Source organism: Eptatretus burgeri, chromosome 22 (genome assembly GCF_056783735.1).
Source record: "Eptatretus burgeri isolate ZD-2024b chromosome 22, Ebu_testis_v1, whole genome shotgun sequence".
NCBI classification, from domain to species: Eukaryota; Metazoa; Chordata; class Myxini; order Myxiniformes; family Myxinidae; genus Eptatretus; species Eptatretus burgeri.
The window spans coordinates 2,075,021-2,100,903 of record NC_140982.1 but is presented as its reverse complement, the minus strand read 5'-3'; the positions used below and the strand labels follow the sequence as shown (position 1 = coordinate 2,100,903).

General features: G+C 44.6%; 2 protein-coding genes across 5 annotated transcripts in view; both read left to right on the top strand.

Moving 5' to 3' along the window:
• LOC147008070 (uncharacterized) overlaps nucleotides 1-25,883 on the top strand; it is a 48,586-nt gene that overhangs the window by 15,353 nt on the left and 7,350 nt on the right. Inside the window, exons 4-9 of the mRNA XM_085865753.1 lie at nucleotides 981-1,043; nucleotides 2,414-2,476; nucleotides 5,468-5,644; nucleotides 11,216-11,383; nucleotides 11,506-11,568; nucleotides 12,975-13,858. Coding sequence (XP_085721879.1) covers nucleotides 981-1,043; nucleotides 2,414-2,476; nucleotides 5,468-5,644; nucleotides 11,216-11,383; nucleotides 11,506-11,568; nucleotides 12,975-13,858 — 1,418 coding nt within the window. The remainder of the gene's footprint in view (nucleotides 1-980; nucleotides 1,044-2,413; nucleotides 2,477-5,467; nucleotides 5,645-11,215; nucleotides 11,384-11,505; nucleotides 11,569-12,974; nucleotides 13,859-25,883) is intronic.
• On the top strand, nucleotides 17,780-25,507 carry LOC147008072 (uncharacterized). Of its 4 annotated transcripts, XM_085865788.1 has the most exons (5): nucleotides 17,802-22,868; nucleotides 22,944-23,111; nucleotides 23,235-23,297; nucleotides 24,354-24,950; nucleotides 25,035-25,507. In XM_085865788.1, the coding sequence occupies exons 1-5, from the start codon at nucleotides 22,718-22,720 to the stop codon at nucleotides 25,130-25,132; spliced, it is 1,077 nt and encodes a 358-aa protein (XP_085721914.1). In that variant the 5' UTR covers nucleotides 17,802-22,717; the 3' UTR covers nucleotides 25,133-25,507. The 4 variants fall into 4 exon arrangements, with proteins under 4 accessions (XP_085721916.1, XP_085721914.1, XP_085721913.1 ...); XM_085865787.1 differs by having other exon boundaries at nucleotides 20,003-22,868; nucleotides 24,354-25,507; XM_085865789.1 differs by having other exon boundaries at nucleotides 20,008-22,868; nucleotides 22,944-23,006; nucleotides 24,354-25,507.

Sequence of the window (25,883 nt, the reverse complement as noted above, 5' to 3'; positions counted from 1 at the left end):
CCATCCAGGTCTTCAAGACAGCTGTTCACCAACACCTCAAGTCATCCCCCCTTCCGAAACCATGATGTTTTCCACCCCCATTAAACCACCTCATACCCCTCTCCCAAAATCTTGTTTCTCTCTCCATGTTGTCCACCCTGTGCGCTCTCCCCAACCCCGCATCATGACCTGCATCCCTGCATCCCTTCTCCCTCTATCCTGCTGTTGGTTCCCTTTGTGATGTTTGTCCTCATTTGTTTTGAGCCCGAGCCCTTCCACGAGCCTCGACCGTGAACTGGCTTCTTCAAAAGATAAAATTTCCTTCGATACCGAATTTATTTGTGTTCCCACCATTTTCTGCTGACAGTCCCTTTCAACTGATTAATTGGGTGGTCGCTCGAGTACCCTTATTTTCACTTTTTCCGTCTGTCTGTTTGTTTGTTTGTATGTCTGTATGTCTGTCTGTCTGTCTGTATGTTTGTTTGTATGTCTGTATGTCTGTATGTAATGGACAGCTCTGGAGGCCAGAGGAATCAACCGATTTTGATGAAACTTGACAGGTTGGTTCATACCAGGATCGAGTTCTATGCTTTTGAGCACCGTTGCTCTGGACTTTGACATTTTTTTAATAATTCTAAAAAAATTAGTTTTTTTGAAAGTCAAAAATCGGCTTCCAGGCTTTTTTGCGCATTATAATCAACCTCTTTGTCAAAAATTTTCAGCCCGATCCGTCAAAAACTGTATGACTAGTATGCAATTATGTCGCGACCACACATGTCGCCAACCGGCTTGTATTATTGTCGTTGAGATTGGCTTCTGAGTTTTAATATCAATGACGTCATTATTTAGAATTATAATGGTTTGGTAGTTTTTCCCGTAACACGATCAATTGATGAGTTTTCCTGTATCGTCGGTCACATGACCCGGTACGTGACGTTCACTCCGTAACGAGATCTTGTGGTTCCTGAAAGAGTCCGTTTAACGGATTGTTTGTGTTTCAGATGGTGTTGTGAAGGTGAAGAACGAGTCCGAGTTCGTCGATGATTCGTTCCCTCCATACGAAGGTTTGAACCACAAACTCATTCCCTCCACCACCGAAGGTGAAGGATCACGAGATCTCAACTGGTTGTGGACGGATTCGGATGAACCTTGGTGGACACGTTGGTTGGGTTCGTGTAGTAAATCCCTGCCGTTGTTAATTGAATCACCTTGTTGTCCTTTGTGAATTGTTACGTTTGAGGGGGGGGTATGCATTCAAAGGGTAATTAGGATGTTTAATTAGGTATGCCATGCTGTTCGAGTTTACCAAGATCTCGATGTAATAAGTAGCAATTCAGTGGTGATAAGTTGTCCAGTAAATGTCCATTTCTTCAAGGGGGAAATGATAATTGTCACGTAATTAGATAGGGATACGGGATAGGGTAAGTGTGTCTGCGTAAACCCCTTTTAGTATTCTCTGGAGGCTTGCCGTGACGTCACAGGACAGTGCTGCGGATGGCTCCGCCCCGTGATCACGATTGGCGGAAGGCGACGGCGCAGGGCCAATAAAACGGCTCGATTGGAAGTGACGAGGACGGGAGGATAAAAAGGCTCTGTTGAGGGAAAAGGTGAAGAGGAAGAAGATCGGGACAGAAAGACTGTTTTGGTGGAGGCTGTTGTGCGGAGAGCGTGCTTTTTGTTGGGCGTTTTCGATTCTGGTTTCATCGTGTCTTGTAGCCTTGCTGAGCCTCGTGCCTCACCTAGGTTGGCTCTGGGGTTCTGCTGGCTCGGAGTACGGGGTCGAACGGCGGGCGGACCTGCCTCCCTCTCCTGCTCGCAACTTGGCGCCAGAACTGGTTCCCTGGCGGCTGTGAGCGGACTTGGGCCAGGACCAGGAGGTCGACAGCACCACGGTGTCTCCTGCCCCTGACGAGCGCAACGCCAGCTCGTCCGACGCCAATCCAGGGACTGTTGCGTTCACACCACGGGCCAGCCTGACCACCAGAACCAGCTACGTTGTGTGTGTGTGTGTGTGTGTGTGTGTGTGTGTGTGTGTGTGTGTGTGTGTGTGTGTGTGTACCTGGTGCCTTAGAGGGTTTGAGATTGGAAAATCCATTGGAATTGTTTGTGTTTTCCCCACGCCCGAACCCACACCACCATCCCGTCGAATCGCCCCGGATCCCTCTTCTTGCCGAGTCTTGTTATTTCTGGTTAGAGAAATAAACGTTATCAACTCAGTGAAAAGCGACTCGTGCCACCTTCCTCGTCCCGTTTGCGGTAAAGCGATTGAAACCGCCATCTTTGGGTTATAAATAAATAAACCGCCTCCATCGTTTCGGCTCATTCTACGTTGGCGGGACTGTTCAAGTCCCGTGGACGTCACAGAATGAATGTGATTGTTAAACTGTTAAACGTTCCTGACACACTTGGTTTTGTCCTTTTGTTTTTTTTCCAGATCTTGTTGTGAAAATGAAGATCAAATCTGAGTTTGTGGATGAATCGCCCTCTCAAGACAAAGGTGTGAACCTCATCGACATTGTAGTTATACCATTTACAAACAACGATTAATGTACATTGTACGGAGGTTGTTCTCCAGACAGACGTTGGACTTACCTTCATGACGTGTAGGTACTCGAACCCCAAGATCGTTAAGAAACCGAGTTTGTTTTGATCGTCGAGACGTTCACGGAGAACTTGTGGCCGACGGATGTGATGGAATCGATCGGTCACTGACATGCACTCACATCCATGAAAATACCGAGTACGAGTACACTGAATGGATCAGAACACAATAGAACAAAAGGAACGGCAGAGAGAGGGGGAAACACCAACAGCAGAGAGAGGGGGAAACACCAACAGCAGAGAGAAGGGGGAAACACCAACAGCAGAGAGAAGGGGAAACACCAACAGCAGAGAAAGGGGGGAAACACCAATAGCAGAGAGAGGCGGGAAACACCAACAGCAGAGAGAGGGGGGGGAACACCAACAGCAGAGAGAGGGGGGAAATGCCACAGCAGAGAGAGGGGGGAACACCAACAGCAGAGAGAGGGGGAAACACCAACAGCAGAGAAGGGGAAACACCAACAGCAGAGAGAGGGGGAAACACCAACAGCAGAGTCGAAGGCCAAGACAGAGGGCGGCAGACAAAAAAATGTGTGTGGGGAGGAATTAGGTGGACAAGATGGATGCAGAAGGAAACTCTCAGGAGGGAAACTTGAAATTTGGAAGGACGGGGTGTGGTTAATGAGGGCAGAAAAGATCATGGTTGTGAATGGGGCATGATTTGAGATGGTAGAGAACAGCTGTCTTCAAAACTTGGAGGGAAGAAGGGGATTCAAGAGAATGTGGAATTTGGTTACACAGGCAGGGAAAAAGAGGAACAAATGAGTGGAGGTGAGCATCAATCCTGGATTTAGGCAGTTCCATCAGAAGGACTGACCAGATTAGATCTGTGACTTGCTGCAGATACCGTCTAAACCTGTAATAACCTGTTTCATGGTCGAGTTGTCGATGACTGAACCGTCTCTCCCACGAGGTTTTCTTGTGAGAGTTCCCTGAAAATATCTGCTGTTCTTCGTTTCGCTCCAATCAGTTCTTCTGGCCATGTGCTTGTCAAAGTGGACATCTCTCTAGCTGATATCAGGGAACCACCTCAGCGCCGTTGAATCTGGCATTTCACTGAGGCCGACTGGCAGGGCCTCCAAACAGCCATCAAACTTCTCGACTGGTCTCCCATCGCTACTTTCTCTGACATCAAAACTCATCCTGGGAATTCTTTCAAAGAAACTTGCTCTCTCTCTCTCTCTCTCTCTCTCTCTCTCTCTCTCTCTCTCTCTCTCTCTCTCTCTCTCTCTCTCTCTCTCTCTCTCTCTCTCTCTCTCTCTCTCTCTCTCTCTCTCTCTCTCTCTCTCTCTCTCTCTCTCTCTCTCTCTCTCTCTCTCTCTCTCTCTCTCTCTCTCTCTCTCTCTCTCTCTCTCTCTCTCTCTCTCTCTCTCTCTCTCTCTCTCTCTCTCTCTCTCTCTCTCTCTCTCTCTCTCTCTCTCTCTCTCTCTCTCTCTCTCTCTCTCTCTCTCTCTCTCTCTCTCTCTCTCTCTCTCTCTCTCTCTCTCTCTCTCTCTCTCTCTCTCTCTCTCTCTCTCTCTCTCTCTCTCTCTCTCTCTCTCTCTCTCTCTCTCTCTCTCTCTCTCTCTCTCTCTCTCTCTCTCTCTCTCTCTCTCTCATGCACAGATTTATGCCCTCTCTACAGTTGTCTGACCCTTCCTCCTGCACATGGTTCACTGAAGCTTGTGGTAATCTCAGTTCCTTCCACAAAGCTCGGAACAAGTGTGTACCTCCCTTCAGGAGATCCACGAAACAACATCTTTCTCATTTCAAGTCTGAACTCTCAAACCTCTCTCCCTCCTTCAAATCCGAGTGGCATCGAATCAAATCTGTTTCTGGTGTATGTTCCCCCTCCATCCCTTTCCTTACCTCAACTTGGGCGAACTGCTGACGCCATACGTGAAAAGCCTGAATGCTTAAACTCGATGTTTGCATCGAAATCTCCTGTCCAAAACCCATCGCTTTCTGCATCCACCTGACCCAGTCGCACCCAACTGCCCCTGGACACTGTGTCCTTTTCTCCTGACAAGGTGGAGAGCTTGCTGTCAAAACTTGACTCAGATTCTGCATTCGGTCCAGCGGCATCAGCCCACGTGTCCTAAAAACCTGCTCCTCTGCTCTTGCTCACCCTCTCTCTGTTCGATTCACCCTCTCATTTGTGAGCCAAGGGCCATCCATATCGAGCACCAAACTGTCTGCGGACGTCCTCCTGCAGTTGGGTCACTTTTTTTAAGGAGGTTTGTGGCAAGATTTTCACTCCGGCCATCATAAAACCCTTCACTCCGCAAAACCCATAAATTCAAAGACATGGAGAGCTCCTCCTCTGCTGCTGCCCTGAGCAGGGCAACTCGCCAGATTATGGGATTGCGGCAAAGCCTTTGGGACCCCCACTCCTTGATGATAGGAGGAAAGGCACAGGTGTGTGTGAGTGTGTGTGTGTTTATGTATGTGTGTGTGTGTGTGAGTGTGTCTGTGTGTTTGTGAGTGTGTGTATGTTTGTGTGTGTGTGTGTATGTGTGTGTGTGTGTGTATATTTATGTGTGTATGTGTATGTGTGAGTGTGTGTATGTGTATGTATGTGTGTATGTGTATGTGTGAGTGTGTGTATGTGTATGTATGTGTGTATGTGTATGTGTGAGTGTGTGTATGTGTATGTATGTGTGTATGTTTGTATGTGTGTGTGTTTGTGTGTGTTTGGTTATCTCTTTCTCTCTCTTTCCTTGACTTTCTCAACCTCATCTTGCTCTCTATTTCTCTTCATTCCTTCTTTCTTTCCTTTTTCTCTCTCTCGTCTCCTCTCTTCCCACTACTCAAATTTTTTGCTCCAATTGGAGTACAATGTGTTTTCTGTATTAAATGTTTCATTCTAAAAGGGATTTATTAACCTCTTTGTGAATTTCCATTGCAGAGAAACAAATGAAAAAGGATTCTCGTTCCAAGTGTTCGCCGTTGTTCGACACTGAAGTTTCCTTCGATCATCACGTGACACGGACTCTTTGTCAGAACATTGATAAACTTATTGGTGTGTCCAACAACAACCAGAAGAACAATTCTCTCAACATCCTGAAAGAGAATGTCAATGGAGGTCAGAAACCACACAAGTGTTATGTGTGTTTGAAAGAATTTAATCGTTCATCACATTTAAATCAACATCAAAGAATACATAGAGGTGTGAAACCCCACAAGTTTTCAACGTGCAGTAAGGCCTTTACTCAATCATCAGATTCACACAAACATCAAAAAATACATTCAGGTGTGAAACCCTACAAGTGTTCTGTGTGTGTGTGAAGGCCTTTAGTCGATTATCACATTTAAATGAACATCAAAATATACATACAGGTGTGAAACCCTATAAATGTTCTGTGTGTGTGAAGGCCTTTAGTCGATTATCACATTTAAATGAACATCAAAAAATACATACAGGTGTGAAACCCCACAAATGTTCTGTGTGTGTGAAGGCCTTTAGTCAATCATCAAATTTATATCAACATCAAAAAATACATTCAGGTTTGAAACCCTATAAGTGTTCTGTGTGTGTGAAGGCCTTTAGTCGATTATCATATTTAAATGAACATCAAAAAATACATGCAGGTGTGCAACCCTATAAGTGTTCTGTGTGTGTGAAGGCCTTTTGTCGATTATCACATTTAAATGAACATCAAAAAATACATTCAGGTGTGAAACCCCACAAGTGTTCTGTGTGTGTGAAGGCCTTTTGTCGATTATCAAATTTAAACAAACATCAAAAAATACATTCAGGTGTGAAACCCCACAAGTGTTCTGTGTGTGTGAAGGCCTTTTGTCGATTATCAAATTTAAACAAACATCAAAAAATACATTCAGGTGTGAAACCCCACAAGTGTTCTTGCGTGTGTGAAGGCCTTTAGTCGATTATCACATTTAAATGCACATCAAAAAATACATACAGGTGTGAAACCCCACAAGTGTTCTGTGTGTGTGAAGGCCTTTACTCAATCATCAACTTTATATCGACATCAAAAAATACATTCAGGTGTGAAACCCCACAAGTGTTCTGTGTGTGTGTAGGCCTTTAGTCGATTATCACATTTAAATGCACATCAAAAAATACATACAGGTGTGAAGTCCCAAAAGTGTTCTGTGTGAAGGCCTTGACTCAATCATCAGGTTTAAACAAACATCGAAAAATACCTACAGGTGTGAAACCCTTCGAGTGTTCTGTGTGTAAAGGCCTTTACTCAATTATCAAGTTTAAAGAAAGTTTAAGCCGTATAAGTGTTCTGTGTTCTGAGTGAAACGAGGCACCGGAAGCGGACATTGAACTCGTGTACAAATTGAAAAGGACAACATTCCTGAAGGAGTTGTGAGTTTGGCCTAAATAATGACGATATGATGTTCATTGATTAAAATCTCACACAAAACCAGAATTGTGAAAACATGATGCCAAAGGTAGAGAAATGGAACACTTGGACTCAACACATGTTCCAAATGCACGTTGTTATGTAAAACAAGTTAATTTTGTTTTCATTCATCTTTGTTTTGTTTATTAAACTGTTTTTCAATTCATCGATGATTCTTGTGATTGATAAATGATTCTGGTATGGAAGCCTGAGTCGTCCAAGTTTGAAGTGGTTCCTCTACACCAAGCTGTGTTCCATTGGTGGGTATCTTTCTATTTCTGAACCAAGAAACCAACCAACATCGGTCATTGCTCTGCCACAAAGTGTGGAAATCTCAAACCCGTGCATGAACTCGTGGAATCGAACTTGTATCAGTCGGTGTAAGAACAATGCCATAATGTCGATGGTAAAAGGAGAGAACTCAAGTGTCTGACTGGATGGAATACTTTACTCCTGAGAGACGTGAGAATCCTACTATGGTAAAAACAATGATAAAGAAGCCTAGAAGTCTTGTAGAGACGATTTCTGAGAGTAAGAGGAATAAAAATCAGGGAGGGGAGAAAAAGAAAGCAGGGAGGGTGGGCGAGGAAGGGTGGGGGAGAAAGTGAAGGGGGGGGGAGACTAGGCCGTGTGATGTGAGAGGAAGTGAAGGCAGACCTGCAGTGGAGCATTAATTACGATTCAACTCATCAAAATCCTGCATGGAATAACAGTGAAAATAGAAACAAAATAATGTCTGAAATCCATTTTCTACCAGTCATACCATAAATCCGGCTCAGAAACAAACACTGGCCAGACATGTTCGGACACAAACACCACCCGGACGTATCTAGACCGACGCTTTTGGGAGTTAAACCGCTTCAATGCGTCTGAACATAAACTCCCGTCCAGACATTTACACTGCCTGACACGTTCGGAGACAAACACCGCCTGGACACTTTCAGAGACAAACACCGCCCGGAGGCAAGCCGTTCGGAGAGTAACTCCTTCCCTTCCCATTCGGAGACAAACACCGCCCGGAGGCAATCAGTTCGGAGAGAAACTCCTTCCCTTCCCCTTGGGAGACAAACACCGCCTGCACACGCTTGGAGACAAACACCGGCCAGAGGCAAGCCATTCGGAGAGAAACTCCTCTTCCCATTAACAAGATTTCAGGTCCACTCAATGAAAATTGACAATTTTATTCAAACTTGACCTTTTCGGATCTTTGACCTAAAAACCAGAACAAAAAAAACAAACAGAAAAAGAACGCAGAGAAAATACAGAAAAAAACCCTATAAAAAAAAAACCAGTAAGAAACCAGAAAAAAACATTTAAAAATCCAGAAAAATACAAAAAATAAAGAACCAGAAGAAACAAATTACCAGAAAAAAAAACAAACAGAAAAAAGAACAGAAAAAACAGGGTCTTAATTCATCATTTTTTTGGCTGCTGAACCATGCCTTGACTTGAAACATTTCCATCCGGGTCATCACCTCGAAAATTTCAAACTAAGCCGAATTACAAAATCTAAGATCCAGAATTGAACTGAGCAGCAGTTCTGACTGTAAGAAAAGTGTTCGTTTGTCCATTTCGGACATGTTTGATATTCCGGGCGTCTCCGGGCGGTGTGTGTTTCACACGACGGGTCGGTGATCGCGAATCGCTTGTCAACTCGCCACCTCCTTGGGAAACGCACTGTCAGATCGTCCAAGGGTTGGTGCACAAACATCGACGTACGCCCTGCCTGCGAAACACCAGGATGGTAGTTTATCGCCGAGTCAAGATTCAAACTCACGATGGACAGTCTTTTACACTGACAGCTCCATTACAGAGGAAGAATCATTGAACCAATAAGAGGTAGATTTGATCAGATTGCACACCAAGATGTTCAGTGTCGTTAACATTGTCACATTGGTGTATCATGATTCTTGAGCACTCACTGACCCAATCACAGGAGCTGTTTTTTATGGGAGAGTCATCCTGTGCATTGGTGATGATATTGTTACGGATTTGAGAATCCGGTCTGATGAATGCATCCACACATCCAGGTCCTCAGACAGTTATTTCCTGAAATGCATGTTCAGATTAGCCCCATCCCCATGTCTAATGGGATTTTAAATGTGATGCGTTGAGAAGGGTAAAGAATAGATCCCCTCTCTTATGGGAATTTTTTTTTACGACAGACACGTTTACATTTCTTTCGTGAGCTCTGACGCCAGCCTTTATTTTTCCTCAGCAACGTTTATGCATGTATTTCTTTCGCGAGCGCCAACGTCTGCCTTTTTTGAGAGCGCACGGGTCGTCATGGTGACCGTGCGCAAGTGGGGCGGGGTGAGCTTGGGGGGGGGGGACTCTGCGCTTCTTGAGACGGGCCGCAGATATAAAACGAATTGGATGTCCGTTCTGAGGAGGGAGAAGAGAATGAGAAAGAAAGTCAGAGAGGAAAAGGAGAAGAGAAGCGAGCAAGACGTGGTCAAGCGAGCCGATAAAGAAGCGAGAGTTGAAGCACGCGAGGGAAGAAGCGAGCCAGAGAGGAAGTGTGCAAATGAGCGTGTGGGTGTCTGACCAGCTCCAACAACGAGACAATTCGTCCTTCCCATCGCTTGAGCAAGTGGTGAGCGTGTGAGTGAGAGCAGCACCGACGAGTGAGGCACGGGTCGGTCACCAACGTGTGAGGCCGCGGGTCATTCACCGACGGACCGTGTGGGTCACTGGACGTCACCAGTTTTGTGAAGTGTGAGGAGCTTCCCGTGTCGCAGCATCACAGTCTAAACCCGCGACAGACGATCTCGGTGCCCTCCCAGACGTCGACTGACATTCAAGGCTGTTCGCGAGAGGGTGCACGGCAAGGCTGGGTGCTGGCGACGGACGTCACACGCACGTACACATTTCAGGACGTTTTCACTTCACAGACAACGACTCTTCTCCCCCCCCCCCCTACACCTCCCAACTGAATGATCTGCTGGGTACCCTTGTCTGTGTTTCGCTGTAAATAACTCAACTAACGATAAGCATGGTTCTAAAACAACCCACCGAACCACAACGTTAATTGCGAACGGTGGTCCCAGGACCGGCTCTACCGAGGACAACCGGGGATTAATCCCCCTGAGTGACAATCTGGTGTCTCGGTATCCGGAGCCGCAACAATATCTATGTCTATCTATCCAAGTTGTTTCACCCTCACTTTGTTTTGGGGAATCCATACAAAGGGAAGTTTCACTCGAACCAAGCTTACATTTCCACGTTTGAAAACAAATAATCAAATTACCTCCATCTTTCTACCCAAGTGTTTCCATGAACCGGCTGACCACCCCGTCCCCCGATGTCAGACTGAATGAACTTAGAAAGGGATTTGTAATCTGTTCACAAAGCCGGTAATTACTCGTGTGATCTTCACAGAAGACACCACCTTCCATACTCTCTTCAATCTCATTCCTCCCTCCATTTCAACACAGCTGTTCACCAACATCTCCAGTCATCCCCCGTCCAAAACCATGATCTTTTCTCCCCCCATTAAACCACCTCACACCCCTCTCCCAAAATCTTGTTTCTCTCTCTCCATGTTGTCCACCCTGTGCGCTCTCCCCAACCCCTCATCTTGACCTGCATCCCTTGTTCGTCCATCTCCGTCGACCTTCTCCCTCTGTCCTGCTGTTGGTTCCATTTGTTAGTTTGTCCTCATCTGTTTTGGGCCCGAGTTCTTCCATGAGCCTCGACCGTGAACTGGCGTCTTCAAAAGATAAAATTTTCTTCGATCCCGAATTTATTTGTGTTCCCACCATTTTCTGCTGACAGTCTCTTTAAACTGATTAATATTATTGTAGTTCAGATTGGTTCTGAGTTTTAATATTAATGACGTCATTATTCAGAATTTTAACGGTTTGGTGGTTTTCCCCGTAACACGATCAAGTGATGAGTTTTCCTGTTTCGTCGGTCACGTGACCGGGCGGCGCGAATCTGCCGCTGAGAAACCGTGAATCTATCGTGATCACGTGATTTGTTTTTTCCGGAATACTTCAGGTTCTCCCCTCGTGTTCCTCACAGTCTCCTGTCGTGAGGACGATGCGCGATGATCCGAGATCTCTCGGACGAAGATCACAAAGCGAACACCCCGGGATCCACGAACGGCTTCGATGGAGGAAACACGGTCGATCCCGGAGTCCGTCCCTCACACAGCGGGTCCATGGTCGGTTCACCCGAGGATAAGGAGTCCGGACCCGGTACGTGACGTTCTCTCCGTAACGAGATCTTGTGGTTCCTGGATGTTTCCTTTTCACGGATTGTTTGTGTTTCAGATGGTGTTGTGAAGGTGAAGATCGAGTCCGAGTTCGTCGATGATTCGTTCCCTCCATACGAAGGTTTGAACCACAAACTCATTCCCTCCACCACCGAAGGTGAAGGATCACGAGATCTCAACGAGTTGTGGACGGATTCGGATGAACCTTGGTGGACACGTTGGTTGGGTTCGTGTAGTAAATCCCTGCTGTTGTTAATTGAATCACCTTGTTGTCCTTTGTGAATGAATGTGATTGTTAAACTGTTCAACGTTCCTGACACACTTGGTTTTGTCCTTGTTTTTTTCCAGATCTTGTTGTGAAAATGAAGATCAAATCTGAGTTTGTGGATGAATCGCCCTCTCAAGACAAAGGTATGAACCTCATCGACATTGCAGTTGTACCATTTATAAACAACGATAATGTACATTGTACGGAGGTTGTTCTCCAGACAGACGTTGTACCTTCATGACGTGTAGATACTCGAACACCAAGATCGTTCAGAAACCGAATTTGTTTTGATTGTCGAAACGTTCACGGAACTTGTACGTGGCTCACGGGTGTGATGGAATCGATCGGTCACCGACATGGACTCACATCCATGAAAATACCGAGTACCAGTACACTGAACGGATCAGAACACAACAGAACAAAAGGAACGGGAGAGAGAGGGGGAAAACACCAACAGCAGAGATAGGGGGAAACACCAACAGCAGAACCGAAGGCCAAGACAGAGGGCGGCGGACAAAAAATGGGTGTGAGGAGGAATTGGGTGGACAAGATGGATACAGAAGGAAACTCTCAGGAGGGAAACTTGAAATTTGGAAGGAAGGGGTGGGGTTGGGGTTAACGAGGGTAGACAAGATCATGGTTTTCGATGGGGAGTGATTTGAGATGGTGGGGAACAGCTGTCTTCAAAACCTGGAGGGAAGAAGGGATTTGAAGAGAATGTGGAAGTTGGTGACACAGGCAGGGAAAAAAGGAGAACAAATGAGTGGAGGTGAGCATCAATCCTGGATTTAGGCAGTTCGACCAGAACGTCAGGCCGGATTAGATCTGTGACTTGCTGCAGGTACCATGTAAACCTGTGATAACCTGTTTCATGCTTGGGTTGTCACTGACTAAACGGTCTCTCCCACCAGGTTTTCTGGTGAGAGTTCCCTGAAGACATCTGCTGCTCGAAGAGTGAGCGGTCGATGATGTCATCATTAAAAAAAAGACCGTCTCCCCCACCAGGATTCCTGGTGATGAGGGTGTATGATATGCACACTCAGCAGAATTATAAACAAAACCTGTCAAAGGGCGGAGGAGTTCCTTGTGAGCCAAGGGCCATCCATATTGAGTGCCCAACTGTCTGCGGACGTCCTCCTGCAGATGGGTGACTTTTTTAGGAGATTTGTGGCAGGATTTGCACTCCAGCCACCGGAAAACCCTTTATTCTGCAAAACTCCCATTCTACTGCCCTTCACTCGCCAGATGACGGGATTGGGGCAAAGCCTTTGGGACCCCCACTCTTTGATGATCGGAGGAAAAACACGGATGTGTGTGTGTGTGTTTGTGTTTGGTTACCTCTCTTTCTCTCTTTCCTTGTCTTTCTCACTCTCATTTTACTCTCTCTCTTTCTCTTCATTCTGTATTTCATGCCTTTTTCTTTCTCTCTCATCTCATCTCTTCCCTTCGCTCAAAAATTTTGATCCAATTGGAGTACAATGTGTTTTCTGTGTCAAATGTTTCATTCTAAAAGGGATTTATTGATCCTCTTTGTGAATTTCCATTGCAGAGAAACAAATGAAAAAGGATTCTTGTTCCAAGTGTTCCTCGTTGGTCGACACTGCAGTTTCCTTCAATCATCACGTGACACGCACTCTTGGTCAGTACGCTGATAAACTTATTGGTGTGTCCAACAAGAACCAGAAGAACAGTTCTCTCAACATCCTGAAAGAGAACGTCGAGGGAAGTGATAAATCACACAGGTGTTATGTGTGTTTGAAAGAATTTAATCGTTCATCAAATTTAAATCAACATCAAAAAATACATTCAGGTCTGAAACCCTTCAAGTGTTCTTTTTGTGTGAAGGCCTTTAGTCAATCATCACATTTAAATGATCATCAAAAAATACATACAGGTGTGAAACCCTATAAGTGTTCTGTGTGTGTGAAGGCCTTTAGTCAATCATCACATTTAAATGATCATCAAAAAATACATACAGGTGTGAAACCCTATAAGTGTTCTGTGTGTGTGAAGGCCTTTAGTCAATCATCAACTTTATATCGACATCAAAAAATACATGCAGGTGTGAAACCCTATAAGTGTTCTGTGTGTGTGAAGGCCTTCAGTCGATTATCACATTTATATCAACATCAAAAAATACATTCAGGTGTGAAACCATATAAGTGTTCTGTGTGTGTGAAGGCCTTTAGTCAATCATCAAGTTTATATCGACATCAAAAAATACATTCAGGTGTGAAACCCTATAAGTGTTCTGTGTGTGTGAAGGCCTTCAGTCAATTATCAAATTTATATCAACATCAAAAAATACATACAGGTGTGAAACCCTATAAGTGTTCTATGTGTGTGAAGGCCTTCAGTCGATTATCGCATTTATATCAACATGAAAAAATACATTCAGGTGTGAAACCCTATAATTGTTCTGTGTGTGTGAAGGTCTTTCGTCAATCATCAAGTTTATATCGACATCAAAAAATACATTCAGGACGTGAAACCCTTTAAGTGTTCTGTGTGTGTGTGAAGTCCTTGACTTAATCATCAACTTTATATCAACATCAAAATATACATTCAGGTGTGAAACCCCACAAGTGTTCTACGTATGTGAAGGCCTTTCGTCAATCATCAAGTTTATATCGACATCAAAAAATACATACAGGTGTGAAACCCTATAAGTGTTCTGTGTGTGTGTGAAGGCCTTTAGTCGATTATCACATTTATATCAACATCAAAAAATACATACAGGTGTGAAACCCTTTAAGTGTTCTGTGTGTGTGAAGTCCTTTACTTAATCATCAACTTTATATCAACATCAAAATATACATTCAGGACGTGAAACCCTACAAGTGTCCTGTGTGTGTGAAGTCCTTTACTTAATCATCAACTTTATATCAACATCAAAATATACATTCAGGACGTGAAACCCCACAAGTGTTCTACGTGTGTGAAGGCCTTGAGTCGATTATCACATTTATATCAACATCAAAAAATACATACAGGTTTGAAACCCCACAAGTGTTCTACGTGTGTGAAGGCCTTTAGTCGATTATAACATTTAAATCAACATCAAAAAATACATCCAGGTGTGAAACCCAATAAGTGTTCTGCGTGTGTGAAGGCCTTTTCGTCGATTATCACATTTAAACAAACATCCAAAAATACATACAGGTGTGAAACCCTTCGAGTGTTCTATGTGTGTGAAGGTCTTTACTCAATTATCAAGTTTAAAGAAAGTTGAAACCGTATAAGTGTACTGTGTTCTGTGTTCTGAGTGAAATGAGGCACCGGAAGCGGACATTGAACTCGTGTACAAATTGAAAAGGACAATATTCCTGAAGGAGTTCTGAGTACCAGTAACTTTGGCCTCATTAATTTTGTTTTCATTCATCTTTGTTTTGTTTATTAAACCGTTTTTCAATACCTCGATAATTCTTGTGATTGATAAATGATCCTGGCACGGAAGCCTGAGTACTCCAAGTTTGAAGTGGTTCCTCTGCACCAAGCTGTGTTCCATTGGTGGGTATCTTTCTATTTCTGGACCAAGCAACCAACCAACACAGGTCATTGCTCTGTCACAAAGTGTGGAAATCTCAAACCCGAGCATTAACAAGTAGAATTGAACTTGTATCAGTCGATGTAGGAAGAATGCATTAATGTCGATGGTAAAAGGAGAGAACTCAAGTGTCTGACTGGATGGAATACTTTACTCGTGAGAGACGTGAGAATCCTACCGGGATAAAAACTATCTATAAATATAAAGTTGAAAGTGTGTCTGTGTGTTTCTCTGTGACCTATGCCCGAGAAAAGTACTGGACTGATCCTCACCAAACTTCACATGCTGACAGAACATGTACCCGGGGGTGTCCCGATGTAAAAGAATTGTACTTCCGGTTTCCGAATTATGACGTCATCACCTGATTTTTGCAACGTTAATTTTTCAAGTTCTGCCGATTGACATGGGGCCACCATATACAATATATGTAACATATGATTTTAAGTTTTTGTTTGTTTGTTTGTCTGCACGCGCTAATCTCCTGAAAGGTGAAAGATAGGAGCTAACCACTAAAACAAAAAATGTCGGGATGGGCCCCGGGAAGGTTATAGGCTATGTGGCAAGCCCTCGAGGCCGGGGGGGTGAGGGGGTGTGTTTCCCCCTCACCAACCCCCTTAGTCTATGACTGCCATGGCCCAAGAGGGAACTGATACTGGGCTCGTGTCAGACATATTGTGACGTCCACGGGACTTGAACAGTCCCGCCAACGTAGAATGAGCCGAAACGATGGAGGCGATTTATTTGTTTATCACCCAAACATGGCGGTTCTAATCGCTCCACCGCAAACGGGACGAGGAAGGTGGCACGAGTCACTTTTCACTGAGTTGATGATGTTTATTTGTTTTTTTTATAATTACCAGAAATAACAAGACTCGGCAAGAAGAGGGATCCGGGGCGATTCGACGGGATGGTGTGGGATCGGGCGTGGGGAAAAACACAGACAATTCCAATGAATATACAGTTCTCAATCCCTCTAAGGCGCCAAACACACACACACACACACAAAACGTAGCAATCTCTGGTGGTCAGGCTGGACCGTGGTGTGGACGCAACTGTCCCTGGATCGGCGCCGGACGAGCCGGCCTTGCTCTCGCCAGGGGGGGGGGGCAGGAGAAACCTCGGTGCTGTCGACCTCTTGGTCCTGGCCCAAGTCCGCCCACAGTGAGGAGACACTGTTCCCCTTCCGTTCCCCTGTGGAGACAAACACTGCCCGGAGGCAAGCCGTTCTGAGAGAAACTCCATCCCTTCCCGTTAACAAAATTTCAGGTCCACTGATATGATAATTGACAATTTTATGCAAACTTAACCTTTTCTGATCTTTAACCGAAAAAACAGAAGAACAGAAAAAGAACGCAGAGAAAACACAGAAAAAACCCATTAAGAAACAGTAAGAAACCAGAAAAAAAAACCCCACAAAATTCAGAAAAATGAAAAAACCAGAAGAAACAAAGCAAACAGAAAAAAAATCCTGAAAATGACAGGGTCTTTATTCACCATTATTTTTGGCTGCTGAACCCCTTGACTCTGAACAGGCCACAATTTTTTTTTCAATTTCCTCTCATATTATTGAATACCTGTTCGTCATCGCTACGAATCGCTGAGTACATTGCAATGCTTTTAAACACCCGGAGACACCAGCGTTCGTGGCTTTATTTCATTTCCATCTGGGTCATCACCTCGAAAATGTCAAACGAAGATCCAGAATTGACTAAGCAGCAGTTCCAACTGCTAGAAAAATGTTTGTTTGTCCAATTTGGACATGCTTGATATTTCGAGCATCTCCAGGAGGTGTGTGTTTAACACCACGGGTCGGTGATCGGGAATCGCTTGTCAACTCGCCACCTCCTTGGGAAAGGCACTGTGAGATCGTCCAAGGGTTGGTGCACAAACATCGACGTACGCCCTGCCTGCGAAACACCAGGATGGTCGTTTATCGCGGAGTCAAGATTCAAACTCACGATGGACAGTCTTTTCCACTGACAGCTCCATTAAAAAAGGAAGAATCAGTAAACCAATAAGAGGTAGATTTCATAAGATTGCACACTAAGATGTTCAGTGTCATTAACATTGTCACATTGGTGCATCATGGTTCTTGTACCTTCACTGACCCAATCACAGCAGCTGTTTTTATGGGAGAGTCATCCTGCGCATTTGTGATGATATTGTTATGGATTTCACAATCCTGTCTGATGAATGCATCCACACATCCAGGTCCTCAGACAGTTATTTCCTTAAAGGCATGTTTATATTCGCCCCATCCCCATGTTTTCATGGGATCTTAAATGTAATGCATTGAGAAGGGTAAAGAATAGATCCCCTCTCTTAGGCCTTAGTTATGTTATTGCGAACGCAGTGAGCTTCATACTTAACGCGTGGACATGACAGAATAGGAAACAACAACAACAACACAATACCCCTGACTATTTGGAATCCATGTCGTTAGATATGACCTTTTGCTTCCAGTTGTTGTTAAACGCTGTGCGGTGTATAAACACGATTGGGTTTTATTTCTATCTTTTGAATATTACTTAATGCGTGCACATGAGAGAATAGGAAACAACAAAAACAACACAATACCCTGGCAATTGTGAATCCGTGTCGTTGGCTATGACCATTTTGCTTCCGTTTTTTTTTTTGCTTCTGTTTTTTTTGTTTCCGGTTTTTGTCATGGGGAATGATGCATGCCGGGAGATCATGACCGGAAGTGTTTTTTTATTATTTATTCAATTATTTTTTCCCAAAGTTAATTTTATACTTCCGAAAGTGATTTTGTTTCATGACAGGAAGTGTTTATTTTGTATTTAACATATCCGGGAGTGATTTTGAAACTCTTTCCGGAACTTTTAATTTCTTTTATTCTTGACCAGAAGTGATCGTTTATTTATTTATTCAATTATTTTTTCCCAAAGTTAATTTTAATAAAGATATCTCCCGCATCATCAAAAAATATTTTTTAATCGTGATTTACATTATTTATCGCTGATCCCGAATCCAGGCCGAAGTAACCGGAAATTGCGTCAAAATCATCAGCCGTGCAGCGCTTACATGTACCACGGTATAGTTGGCAAGTATACAGTTGTGAACAAGTTTTATGTAAAGTCAGAAGCGAATGTAAGAAGAATTCTACGTTCGCTTCTCGGCTTTGCCTATTCCATACTAACTTGGTTTATGGATCCGCCGACGGTATATTTGCCGAAATGAAACATAAATATATAACACATTTTTAGCCTTTTATATTTATTCATTTTCCGCCGAAGGTGCAAAAGTTTCAAAACCCGAAATGTAAATGTCGGCATTTATTTTCAAAATATAATTTCGTACGTGCGCACCAAAATGCCGAGTCACCTTTAACCGAGCTGGGCAGTAAAGCTGCGCAGTCGTCTTCGGTTATGGCGTCTGAGCAGTGGCCAGCATGGTTCAGATTGACTGTTGTTTCTCGGGCGAAAGTGATTGTTTGAAGTTTTTTTTTTTTTCTCTACCTTGTCGAGGCTCGTGTGAAAGCTAACACACAACGCACATCATGGGGGACATGAGACAAGAGAGGAGGGAGTGGGAAGGACAAAACAGTGGGGAACAGACATTAGGAGATCTGTGGAAGGGAGAGGTATGGGACGGGGACCATGGGGAATAGAAGATGGACATTACAGGGACTTTCAGGAAGGAAAGCAGGGAATTAGAAGGAGGTGGGCTTTGGTGGATTATCGGGGTAGAAAAGATCGAGGATTTGGATGGGGGATGATTAGAGGTGGTGGTGAACAGCTGTTTTGAAAGGTGAAAGGTGAAAGGAAAGGTGAACCTTTCCCAGGAAAGGTCATGGCAGATAGTGAGACCTAGAAGCTTGAAAGAAAAGACTTCTTCCAGAGGATTGTTGAGAAAGTGGATGGGGGGTTTTCTAAACGGTCCTTTCGAAGAGACATAGTGAGAGTGTGAGATTTGTCTGGATTGAAAGACATGTTCCACGTGTTGGACCAGTTTGTGATTTTATCCAGATCTGCAGTGAGCGAAGAAGCTGCTGCTTGCCGGTCTGAGGGATGACAGATGGTACGGCAGAGGGTGGAGTCGTCGGCAAAGAGAAATAGAGGATTTTCCAGAGAGTCGGAGAGATCATTGATGAAAACCAGAAAAAGAACAGGGCCCAGAACGCTACCTTGAGGAACTCCAGCCTGCACAGGAAGAGGGGATGAAAGAACTCCATTTAGGGCCACACGGTGACTGCGACAGGAGAGGAAGTCTGCGAGCCATGAGTTGTTAAGAAGTATGTCAGCGGTATAAATTCGAGTGACTGTATTGGTGATTTAATCACGCAACATCTTGACGACGAATATTCTGGCCGAACGATTGCATCAATTCAGTGCAGCAGCAGGGATGATTCGCACGCTACTCTCGATCTTGCCGATTTTGTTTCCATCGAAAGTTGTACACCGCTGCTCGTATTGAAAGATTTTGGTGCCAAGTACGTCAAAGTTTCCATGCGAGATGCTGATATTCCGCCTTCGACGGACCAGAAATCAGCCTTTGATGTGCTCATGGGGATGGGGAGATGGTACGATTAGATGCCCACTGAAAACTAAGCTGGTTATGGCTCTGATTGACCGTTTTGAGCGTGTTGACTGCGAGTAGACACATTTTTTAAATCATATCCAGCACTATGCACTGGTGTGCACGCACACATCTACGACTTGGACAGTAATTTTCTCGGCATTGTTTCCATTTGTTTGATGATCCAACAGGTTCCTATAAGAAAAACATGCCACACCATATTGTAAAAACAAGTTTTAATCCTTCTTTATTGTTTTTCACATCAGATGATCCAGTGAACAATGGCATCCTGCATTTGAATGGATTTCCATCTTCAATGTTTTCTTAGATCCTCCTGGTCCGGGATTTATATCCCCCCCTCCCACCTACCCTTGTCTTTTCCATGGAACATCCGAAAAAAATCATAAAAATATATAATTTCTAAAAATTGAAATTATATTTATATTTCGACCTACACCGGGCGTAGTGGCGTGCGCCTGTAATCCGGCTACTCGGAGGCTTGGGTTGGAGGATCGCTTGAGGACGGGAGCTCTGTGCTGGGCCGTGCTATGAGAGGGTGAAGGGCAGCCCAGAATCATGGCAAAACCCAATCCTTATCCCTGTGTCGTAAGAGGCGACCAGGGTTGCGTCAGGAAGGGCATCCGGCGTAAAACCTATGCCAAATCAGTATGCGGATCATAACAGATGATCTGCTGTGGCGACCCCTAACAGGAGCAGCCGAAAGACGAACAACAACAACATTTCGACCTACCGAACCTACATTTTAGCTGAAGAACTGCGTAAACCAAGTTATAAAAATAACTAAGGCCTAATGGGAATTTTTTTTCTTGATGACAGACACATTGATACATATTTCTTTCGCGAGCTCTGACATCAGCCATTATTTTTCCTCAGCAACGTTTATGTATGTATTTCTTTCGCGGGCGCCGACCCCACCTTTTTTGAGAGCGCACCGATCGTCATGGTAACCATGCACAAGTGGGGCGGGGTGAGCTTGGAGGGGGACTCTGCGCCCGCCGAGACGGGCCGCATATACAAAACGAATTGGAGATCCGTTCTGAGGCGAGAGAAGTAAGAGGAGGGAGAATAGAACAAGAAAAAAAGCCAGAGAGGAAAAAGAGGAGAGAAGCGAGCAAGACGCGGGCAAGCGAGCCGTGAAAGAAGCGAGAGTTGAAGCACGCGAGGGAAGAAGCGAGCCAGAGAGGAAGTGAGCAAGTGAGCAAGGGAACGTGTAGTGCGCGTGTGGGTGTCTGACCAGCTCCAACAACGAGACAATTCGTCCTTCCCAGTACTTGAGCAAGCGAGCATGTGGTGCGCGTGTGGGCGAGAGCAGCGCCGACAACGAGTGAGGCATGTGTCGGTCACCAACGTGTGAGGTTTGCTGGGTCATTCACCGATGGACCGTGTGGGTCACTGGACGTCACCAGTTTCGTGAAGTGTGAGGAGCTGCCCGTGTCGCAGCACCAGGTTCTAAACCCGCGACAGACGATCTCGGTGCCCTCCCAGACGTCGACTGGCATTCAAGGCTGTTCGCGAGAGGGTGCACGGCAAGGCTGGGTGCTGGCGACGGACGTGGCACGCACGCACACATTTCAGGATGTTTTCACTTCACGGACAACTACTCTCTGGTGAGCGAGACGACTCCTACACCCTCCCCCCCGCCCTTGATTGATTTGCTGGGTACCCTTTTCTGTGTTTAGCTGAAAGTAAGTCAACCCCCGATAAGCATCTGCTCCCTTTCTCTTTCTTGGCATTTTGATTGATTTTGCCTGAGTAATTATTCATTTCGGTTGCTTTTCAACTTATTCATTTATTTACCTCAGAAAATATAGTTCTTTTTTAAAATGTATTTTATTATTAATATATGATTTTTGACTTCCAACATGTCCGTGTTTGTCCTTTCCGTCCATTGGTCTGGCATTGTCCGAACCGAGATAGACTGGGAGGTAATTACCACAGATTTGACCAAAAATAGTCGACACGTACTAGCGGTTAAAACGCTCGGCCGCCCTTTTTAAAATATAATCGAGATAACATTGGTGCTTTGCCGAGGGCACGCTCCCCGCTCAGGTAACCACGTGACCTCGAGTTAAACGGCGTAATTAGACGGTGGACACTGGAACTCGTGGTTATCTGGGTGGCGTTCGTGGTTCTAAAACAACCCACCGTACCACAACGTTAATTGCGAACGCTGGTCCCAGGTCCGGCTCTACCGAGGACAACCGGGGAATAATCTCCCTGAGTGACAAGCTGGTGTCTCGGTATCCGGAGCTGCAACAATATCTATATCTATCTATCCAAGTTGTTTCACCCTCACTTTATTTTCGGGAATCCATACAAAGGGAAGTTTCACTTGAACCAAGCTTACATTTCCATGTTTAAAAACAAATATTCAAATTACCTCCACCTTTCCACCCAAATCTTTCCATGATCCGGCTGACCACCCTGTCCCCCGATGCCTGACTGAATGAACTTAGAAAGGGATTTGTAATCTGTTCACAAAGCCGGTAATAACTCGTGTTCTCTTCACAGAAAACACCACCTTCCATACTCTCTTCAATATCATTCCTCCCTCCAGGTCTTCAAGACAACTGTGCACCAACATCTCAAGTCATCCCCCCTTCCAAAACCATGATATTTTCTCCCCCCATTAAACCACCTCACACCCCTCTCCCAAAATCTTGTTTCTCTCTCCATGTTGTCCACCCTGTGTGTTCTCTCCAACCCCTCATCGTGACCTGCATCCCTTGTTTGTCCGTCTCCGTCGACCTTCTCCCTCCGTCCTGCTGTTGGTTTCCTTTGTTACGTTTGTCATCATATGTTTTGGGCCCGAGCCCTTCCATGAGCCTCGACCGTGAACTGGCGTCTTCAAAAGATAAAATTTCCTTCGATATCGAATTTGTTTGTGTTCCCACCATTTTCTGCTGACAGCCCCTTTCAACTGATGAATATTATTGTCGTTTAGATTGGCTTATGAGTTTTAATATTCATGACGTCATTATTCGGAATTTTAAGGGCTTGGTAGTTTTTCCCGGAACACGATCAATTGATGAGTTTTCCTGTGTCGTGGGTCACGTGACCGGGCGGTGCGAATCTGCCGCTGAGAAACCGTGAATCTATCATGATCACGTGATTTGTTTTTCCCGGAATACTTCAGGTTCTCCCCTCGTGTTCCTCACCTTCTCCTGTGGTGAGGACGATGCGCGATGATCCGAGATCTCTCGGGCGAAGATCACAAAGCGAACACCCCGGGATCCACGAACGGCTTCGATGGAGGAAACACGGTCGATCCCGGAGTCCGTCCCTCACACAGCGGGTCCATGGTCGGTTCACCCGAGGATAAGGAGTCCGGACCCGGTACGTGACGTTCTCTCCGTAACGAGATCTTGTGGTTCCTGGATGTTTCCTTTTAACGGATTGTTTGTGTTTCAGATGGTGTTGTGAAGGTGAAGATCGAGTCCGAGTTCGTCGATGATTCGTTCCCTCCATACGAAGGTTTGAACCACAAACTCATTCCCTCCACCACCGAAGGTGAAGGATCACGAGATCTCAACTGGTTGTGGACGGATTCGGATGAACCTTGGTGGACACGTTGGTTGGGTTCGTGTAGTAAATCCCTGCCGTTGTTAATTGAATCACATTGTTGTCCTTTGTGAATGAATGTGATTGTTAAACTGTTAAACGTTCCTGACTCACTTGGTTTTGTCCTTGTTTTTTTTCCAGATCTTGTTGTGAAAATGAAGATCAAATCTGAGTTTGTGGATGAATCGCCCTCTCAAGACAAAGGTGTCAACCTCATCAACATTGCAGTTGTACCGTTTACAAACAACGATTAATGTACATTGTACGGAGGTTGTTCTCCAGACAGACGTTGTACTTACCTTCATGACGTGTAGATACTCGAACACCAAGATCGAACAGAAAAAAATCATGGTTGTGGATGGGGCATGATTTGAGATGGTGGGGAACAGCTGTCTTCAACAACTGGTGGGAAGAAGGGATTTAAGAGAATGTGGAAGTTGGTTACACAGGCAGGAAAAAAGAGGAACAAATGAGTGGAGGTGAGCATCAATCCTGGATTTAGGCAGTTCCATCAGAAGGTCAGGCCGGATTAGATCTGTGACTTGCTGCAGGGACCATGGAAACCTGTAATAACCTGTTTCATAGTCGGGTTGTCAGTGACGAAAACGTCTCCCCCACCAGGTTTCCTAGTGAGGAGGGTGTATGATATGGACACTCAGCAGAATTATAAACAAAACCTGTCAAAGGGCCAAAACCTGTCAAAGGTCCAAAACCTGTCAAAGGAGACAAACACCGTCCAGAAGTTCCTTGTGAGCCAACGACCATCCATATCTAGTGCCCAACTGTCTGAAGACGTCCTCCTGCAGTTGGGTTACTTTTTTCGGAGATTTGTGGCAGGATTTGCACTCCAGCCACCGGAAAACCCTTTATTCCGCAAAACTCCCATTCTACTGCCCTTCGCAGGGCAACTCGCTAGATGACGGGATTGGGGCAAAGACTTTGGGACCCCCACTCCTTGATGATAGGAGGAAAAGCACAGATGTGTGTGTGTGTGTGTGAGTTTGTGTGTGAGTGTGTGTTTGAGTGTGTGTGTGTGTGTGTTTCGTTATATCTCTCTCTTTTCTTGTCTTTTTTGCTCTCATTTTACTCACTCTTTCTCTTCATTGTTTATTTATTTCCTTTTTCTTTCTTTCTCTCTCTCGTCTCCTCTCTTACCATCGCTCAATGTTTTTGATCCAATTGGAGTACAATGTTTTTTCTGTGTTAAATGTTTCATTCTAAAAGGGATTTATTGATCCTCTTTGTGAATTGCCATTACAGAGAAACAAATGAAAAAGGATTCTTGTTCCAAGTGTTCCCCGTTGGTCGACACTGAGGTCCCCTTCAATCATCACGTGACACGGACTCTTTGTCAGAACGCTGATATACGTAGTGGTGTGTCCAGCAACAACAAGAAAAACAGTTCTCTCAACATCCGAAAAGAGAAAGTCGAAGGAAGTGATAAACGACACAGGTGTGATGTGTGTTTGAAAGAATTTAATCGTTCATCAAATTTAAATCAACATCAAAAAATACATTCAGGTGTGAAAACCCACAAATGTTCAATGTGCAGTAAGGCTTTTACTCAATCATCAGATTTACACAAACATCAAAAATTACATTCAGGTGTGAAACCCTACAAGTGTTGTGCGTGTGTGAAGGTCTTTCGTCGATTATCATATTTACATCAACATCAAAAAATACATTCAGGTGTGAAGTCCTACAAGTGTTCCGTGTGTGTGAAGGCCTTCACTCAATCATCAGGTTTAAACAAACATCAAAAAATACATTCAGATGTGAAACCGTACAAGTGTTCTGTGTGTGTGAAGGCCTTTCGTCGATTATCACATTTAAATGAACATCAAAAAATACATTCAGGTGTGAAGTCCTACAAGTGTTCCGTGTGTGTGAAGGCCTTCTATCATTCATCAGATTTAAACAAACATCAAAAAATACATTCAGGTGCGAAGTCCTACAAGTGTTCCGTGTGTGTGAAGGCCTTCTATCAATCATCAAGTTTAAACAAACATCAAAAAATACATTCAGGTGTGAAGTCCTGAAAGTGCTCGACATGCAGTGACGTCTTTACACAGTTCTCAACTTTACAGAAGCATCAAAGAATCCCGATGAAAGTTAAACCGTACAAGTGTTCTGAGTGAAACGAGGCACTGTAAGCAGACATTGAACTCGTGTACAAATTGAAAAGGACAACATTCCTGAAGGAGTTGTAACAGTGACTTTGGCCTAAATAATGACGACATGATGTTCAATGATCAAAATCTCACATGAAACCCAGAAAAGTGAAAAGATTATGCTAAAGTTAGAGAAATGTAACACTCGGACTCGACGCATGCACCAAATACACGTTGTTATGTAAAACAAGTTAATTTTGTTTTCATTCATCTTTGTTTTGTTTCTTAAACTTTTTCAATTTATCGATGATTCTTGTGATTGATAAATGATTCTTGCATGGAAGCCTGAGTAATCCAAGTTTGAAGTGGTTCCTCTGCACCAAGCTGTGTTCCATTGGTGGGTATCTTTCTAATTCTGGACCAAGCAACCAACCAACACAGGTCATTGTTCTGTCCCAAAGTGTGTAAAACACCGCCCGGAGCCAAGTCGTTCGGAGAGAAACTCCTTCCCTTCCCCAGTGGAGACAAACACCGTCCGGAGGCAAGTCGTTCGGAGAGAAACTCCTTCCCTTCCCCGGTGGAGACAAACACCGCCCAGAGCCAAGTCGTTCGGAGAGAAACTCCTTCCCTTCCCCGGTGGAGACAAACACCGCCCGGAGCCAAGTCGTTCGGAGAGAAA

Excerpts from the sequence above, each read along its gene's own strand:
- LOC147008072 (XM_085865787.1), top strand. The coding sequence starts at position 22,718 with ATGATCCGAGATCTCTCGGGCGAAGATCACAAAGCGAACACCCCGGGA. Across the intron at positions 23,112-23,234 it reads TTGGTGGACACGTTGGTTGG|ATCTTGTTGTGAAAATGAAG; the intron begins GTTCGTGTAGTA and ends TTTTTTTTCCAG. Across the intron at positions 23,298-24,353 it reads ATCGCCCTCTCAAGACAAAG|AGAAACAAATGAAAAAGGAT; the intron begins GTGTCAACCTCA and ends TTGCCATTACAG.